The 5,872-nt window shown below is 38.7% G+C and overlaps 2 protein-coding genes across 5 annotated transcripts in view; one reads left to right on the top strand and one right to left on the bottom strand.

The window, feature by feature from the left end:
- Positions 1–2,701, top strand: part of LOC107725031 (uncharacterized) — a 7,192-nt gene extending 4,491 nt beyond the window's left edge. For both annotated transcript variants that reach the window (XM_016534162.1, XM_016534161.1), the window contains exon 2: positions 367–2,701. In XM_016534162.1, the coding sequence (XP_016389648.1) occupies positions 367–1,632 (1,266 nt within the window). In that variant the 3' untranslated portion in view covers positions 1,633–2,701. The remainder of the gene's footprint in view (positions 1–366) is intronic.
- LOC107725032 (thymidine kinase 2, mitochondrial-like) overlaps positions 2,702–5,872 on the bottom strand; it is an 8,059-nt gene continuing 4,888 nt past the window's right edge. Inside the window, exons 6-10 of one of the 3 annotated variants that reach the window (XM_016534165.1) lie at positions 4,398–4,471; positions 4,002–4,090; positions 3,825–3,904; positions 3,520–3,600; positions 2,702–3,403 (exon numbers count right to left, since the gene is read on the bottom strand). In XM_016534165.1, the coding sequence (XP_016389651.1) occupies positions 3,320–3,403; positions 3,520–3,600; positions 3,825–3,904; positions 4,002–4,090; positions 4,398–4,471 (408 nt within the window). In that variant the 3' untranslated portion in view covers positions 2,702–3,319. The remainder of the gene's footprint in view (positions 3,404–3,519; positions 3,601–3,824; positions 3,905–4,001; positions 4,091–4,397; positions 4,472–5,872) is intronic. The other 2 variants (XM_016534164.1, XM_016534163.1) reach the window with 2 other exon arrangements.

The raw sequence follows: 5,872 nt of genomic DNA, 5'->3' as shown, positions 1-5,872 counted from the left end.
GAGCCGTTTTAGGGGGGTGTGGCTGACTCTTAACTTTTATAAAGAATATCTCTTTGGATTTGAGACTTTAGTCTTTGCAACTTTACAGATCTTCTTTATGCACCAAGAGCTTGTAACACTCCAAAGAGAAAGGAAGAAATGAAATTGCATCATATGACCCCTTTAAGATTCTTTGAGTGATGTAAACATTGTTAAGCTTAGCAGAGTGTGAAGGTTGTAATAACTGGTTGCAATATAGTACCACATTAGGGCACAAGGTTTAATTATTTTAGAAGTGAAAAAAGAAACCTGACACATTCTAAAATACCTTACAGTTTAATATAATATACAATTAATCAGGACTGTTTTTTCCTCCTGATCTCTCAGACATTTACAGGACACTTTGTCTATTACATCAAGCCAGTATTGCCTTTTGCCAGAAGTATTCTTCAGATTATTGGATACTGCATGGAAACAGACACTGAGTATAGACTGTCAGACAGTTCTGATCCTGACAAGGCCAAGAGTATGGGATTTGACCTTTTCCTTACCAGGTTAGAGTGTGAGTATGTTCTGGAGCTCATGAACCAGAGATCACATGTGGATTGTCTGGAGATCATCCGAATGAGAGCTGCTCCTCTGACCTTCAGTGCTGGAGAAGTAGTTTCCGAACCTATCAATGACACCTGTAATCTAAACGAGGATGTTTTTAAGGATGATGGGCACGTTGAAGGTGGCTCTCTGGTAAACCCAGAGGAAGAGGAGCGGCAGGAGTCGCTTAAAAGTCATAACCCTCTTGATCAGGAAGTCGACAAGTCTCAAGATGCTTCTATCTCTGATGTCGAAAGACCGTCTAGCTCATTTATGACTGACGACAAGTCTATCTTAGAGATGCGGGAGAACTACCCAGACCTGGCCATCCGACAAAAGCCCATTTTCCAAAAGTCTCAAAGATCTATGCAGCCTCTCAAGGCCCAGGAGTGGGCTGGATCCAGGGGCCACAATGCGGGCCTGTTCCACGAGGCCAGTGCTGACATGAGTGGCCCCCAGTCTATAGCCATACACACTGAGACCATGCCAGGCCAAAGAGAACTACACATCGCAAATGCACTTGTAGAAGCCCAGCCCTCAGATAACAAACCATTGGTTCTTCAAGTTGGGAAGCTGCTGCAAGGACGCAGCCGTGAAGGCTCAACAGAAGACTGCCTGGCTGAGCTCACTGAGCAAATGGGGAAAATACACATGAAGGAACTCAAGGGACAAGGAACTGCAGATGAACCTCTTAAATACCCCATAGAGGAGACCGCACAGGCCCAGCCATGCAGTGGACCCAATGACGTCATCACAGCTCCACCCACAAAATCCCCAGATGGCATGAGCCTGCCCATCCTGTGCAGCCCATCCCAGGAGCCTGTCTGCAACATCACAGGTTGTGGGAGCTGTGCTGGGTCTGATGGCGTTCTTGCACAGAACAACCTTATTAGAGAGCCTCCTCAGTCAATCTACATCCATAGTGCACTGAGCGTGTGTACACCAGTGTTTGGACCACCGACTGACCACAGTCAGACTGCCAATGAGGGCTCAAATGGACGCAAGAGTCCCGCACCTCAGCAACCAGAAGACGACCTAGTCCAAACATACGTGGTGATTTAGAGACACAGAGTATTCCTGTTTCTTCCTTATCCATGGCAAAGATTTGAAAGTGTTCTAGAGCGTGGCAGTGCACCAAAAATGTCTTTGTGCTAGTCATGATGTGCAAAGCATTTTCAAAGCAATGTGCATTTTCATTGATAGAGAGTTTCTTGTTAATGAAGCTCTGATTTTGGATTAGCTTTGGTATCTTAAGAGTTTATGAAGGTGACAGGAAGAATGTCTGTGCTCTTTGTCTTTTTAACTTCTATCATTGATTTTTGAAGTGAAGGAAGGTTTCTTGCTGCTATAATTTTCATGAATCTGCTTGGGTCAAAATGATCATTAGAGCTTGGTTTTCTAGATACTGTGCCTTATGAAATGTAGAGACAGATACATGTGCACTTGTCTTAATGGACCCTTTGTTCTGCTGGGATGTCTTAACCTTGGATTAATGGGGTTATATAAGTGTTACAAAATGGTGTTTGGGGCTTCATTTATAAAACGTGCATATGCACAGATTTGATCTTACAGGTAAAATTCATGCCAACGTTAAGATTCATAAAAATGGTCTTTGACGTGGAAAAGTGCTTAGTGCCATGCCAGGTTCTAAGCAGATGTACAAATTTTTTTCTTATAGCAGAATCAGAGTAATGCAGGTATTTGGAAGTCAAAAAATTATTGTCGCTGACCATTCTCAAGGAAAGAATTTGGACATTGACTGGTGCACTTTAATATGCTAATGACATTAATTAGGGGCCGTTTACAAGACGGAGAACTAAATTCAAGATCGTTTGTGATTTATAGATTCACATCTGTAAGAGAGGTGTGCGCATGCTTTTTGCGTGTACGTTCATTTCTGTGAATCACACATACACACATTTGAGAAATAATCTTAGATCAAATGTAGGTTTCTACCCAACATTTTATAAATGAGGCCCCTGGGGCATCTATATTATACTACCTGTTATTTAAAGAAATAAGGTGCAAACAATTGTAGTACTTTTCGTGCCATACTACTGAGGCTACAGTGCAGCACGTCATAGAATTATGTGACTGTAAATTACAATGTAATAAAATCACTATTTTCAAATCATTTTTTTTTTTCAGTTTATTTAAAACAATGCCTTATGCACTATAAATTACATTGGTCACAGTAACACCTTCAGTAACATAAACTGACCACAGTACCTGTATTTGATAGAGTCACTGTCTGCAAGTGGGAGGATGCACAACTCATGAAAATAAAAGAATCTTTAAGACCCTAGAATGATGACTTCACTGTAAAATGCGAGGCTAAATCACATACAGTATATTTGCACGGTCTGGAATTGACATTCTGAATTTAAAATGTCTACAGACAAAGACAAAATGGAAATGTTTCCAAGTGCAGTAGTTTTAGATAATATGGAATGATTCCATAAACAACACTAAAAATAAAAATAAAAAGACTATGTCTCTTGTTAAGTGCTTAAACAAGTTTACAAAGACTGCAAATGCAAACACAAAATAATAATCATAAAAGTCAGCATTTAAATAAAATACCTATCATATGCACTAATTTACAAATCCTACTATGTAAATCAACTGTCCACTGCAGGAGGAATGTTTGTAAACCCAGTTTCGAATAAAAAAAAGTGCTTGCTTCATCTGTCTTTTGAGCTGACATATTTATGGCTTGATACGGTCATCGTTGCCTCTGATCATTTGCTCAGCAATGTGCCATAAGTATCTTCTCTCTGTTCTCCTCATACTGATGCAGCATCTTCTTAAGATCATGATCTGCTGGGATTACCTGCCCACCAAAGTGAAAGCACAAATTACTCCCAGATAGTGCATGGGTGATTATACAATATGTCACAATAGATATCATGCAGGCTTTTTAACCGATGACTATTGGCAGAAACTCACCAGAACTGGAGCAGGAACCTCAAACGACTTGTGATGAATGAGCCAGTCCTCATAGAGGTTATGGATTGATTCTAGGTATTCCTAAAGGGTAAACATCAGATAAAGTGTAACCTCTTTCAAAATATATGACAAAAATGAGTAATGTTTTTTAATCTAGCCTTCTGATAACATGAAAAGTGAAGTCATCTCTAAGCTAAAACTCTTCCACCATTGACAGCAGAGTTACTGAATCTATTTTGGGTTGTTTCAGATTTGTTGCATTTCAGTTCAGTTTTGCATGCACAGCGGTTCACTTAACAGCTCACCAGTGGAATAACCTTCTCTTCATCTCTGCACCTCTGCTTTAGTCTCTCGTAACAGGTCTGTGGAGAGGTCTGCAGGTAAACTGTATAAAACCCAATGAGAACAAGCATAAATACACAACAACATTTATTTGGCATTATTACATCTAACAAGCAACATGCAATGTTGCAATGCCATACCAATAAGGTCCACAGGAATAGCAATATTCTTTATGATCCACTCAAACCATTCACTTAAAACAGCAAAGTCCACCTCGGGCATCTTTCCACTGTCAACCAAATAAAATAATACTCATTTAATATTAGTACACATTTAATGATCAGTACACTTTGTGGTTACACTTTATTTTATGGTGTCTTTGATATAGTGTAATAAAACAATACTAAGCAATATTAATTAACAACCTGTAGGGTTAGGGTTTGGTTTAGGGTTAGTTGCATGTAATTATGCATAATTTACTGTTATTGCTATAGTAAGTACATCTAACGTGTAAGAAGGACACCAAAATAAAGTGTTACCCATTTTTGTCCAATAGTAGGCAGGTAAAGCTCTTTCAGTTTTATAAGAAAATGTACCTTTTATAAAGATTTTCCGCAAAAATGTACTTTGCACTGTAAATAGATCTTTCCATCATTCTGACTGGTGTTGACTGTGGTGACAGAAAGAAAACAACAGGTTATTGCAGTCATGATTCGCATTCCATTTCCTCTATTCACACAGAAGGCTGAGGCTAATTTCTGTATTGCAGAACAGAAACAGATACATGTAAAACAACTCGATAAAACTGACTATAGGGACGTGAAAGACTTGTACGGAGCCCCTAAAGGGACATGGTGGTGGAAAAAAAATTCGGGGTGGTAAAAAAATTTGGGGTGGGAGGAATTTTTTTTGCGTTCCCTCGCAAAACTTTTGCGTTCTCTCGCAAAGATATTTGCGTTCCCTCACAAAACCAGTTGAGTTTGGACAAACACTTTCTGTTTACTTTACTAACAGCTTGTTAGTGGTTCATACAGCTCATTACGTTCACAATGGAGTGGTTCATAAAGTTTTATTTAAACTTGGACTCAAGTTCAAATACAGTCAGCTTTGCTTGTAGTTTAAGGAACGGTTTTGGGACATTCTAAAACACTTAATGTGGCTTAATGTACTATAACAGTGGCATGGAGGCCCAATTCGGTATTATGCCTAATAAACACTATTAATACTAATAACAATTGTAATATTAATAACCTTATTAATAGCATTACTATCAGTAAAGCAGATAGCCATAATGCAACGTTTCTCCCCCATAGAAAACGGTTAGGCTATAGAAAACGCTTAAGGGAGGCTAATGGACGAAGACGGTATAAAACCAAAATATGGTACACAGTTTATTAATAAAATATAGCCTATTATGCACAGGAAAGCAGACAAGCCCAGAATAGCTATAAACAAGCCAAAACCTAATTTAAAGCGAAACTAAAAGTATGGGCTCACGTACTGCTCTCATTCAGCACAAATCCAAATGTTTCCATATTCGCAATGTATTTGAAGCTAAACCATTATTTATTAAATTAACTGGGCTTTGTACGTTCTAATATCGACAGGAAAAGCACCCTAATGAACAAAAATGTGCCGCACTGGAGTGGACTATAATACAGATTATTTAAATTGACTGTGTAACATTTTATGTTTTATTTTAATAATGAACAGGCCGCGCTGAATGCAATGAATATGTGCGCATGAGACGCCGGTGTTCTGTCGATTTGTGCTACCCTGTCAGATTTTGCTACCACCCATTAAAACAGTGGGTAGTACAATTCTACAACGAAAAATGCTACCTGTAAAATTATGGTTTATTAACGTCTACACCTACCACAACCCTAAACCTACCCTTACAGTAATGTAAATACAGTAATTATGTGTTATATTCGCGGTTCTAGCTGGAATGGATACAGCTACAGAAAACCAACAATAAATAATTGTTTCTACCTATAAGATTATGTTTTGTTAAAGTCTACACCTGCCCCAACCCTAAACCTACCCTTACAGTAATGCAGATATATTAAAT

Source organism: Sinocyclocheilus rhinocerous, unplaced genomic scaffold (genome assembly GCF_001515625.1).
Source record: "Sinocyclocheilus rhinocerous isolate Xijiao unplaced genomic scaffold, SAMN03320098_v1.1 scaffold1266, whole genome shotgun sequence".
Lineage (NCBI taxonomy): Eukaryota > Metazoa > Chordata > Actinopteri > Cypriniformes > Cyprinidae > Sinocyclocheilus > Sinocyclocheilus rhinocerous.
The sequence above is the reverse complement of the archived record's forward strand: the minus strand, read 5'-3'. Positions and strand labels throughout refer to the sequence as shown.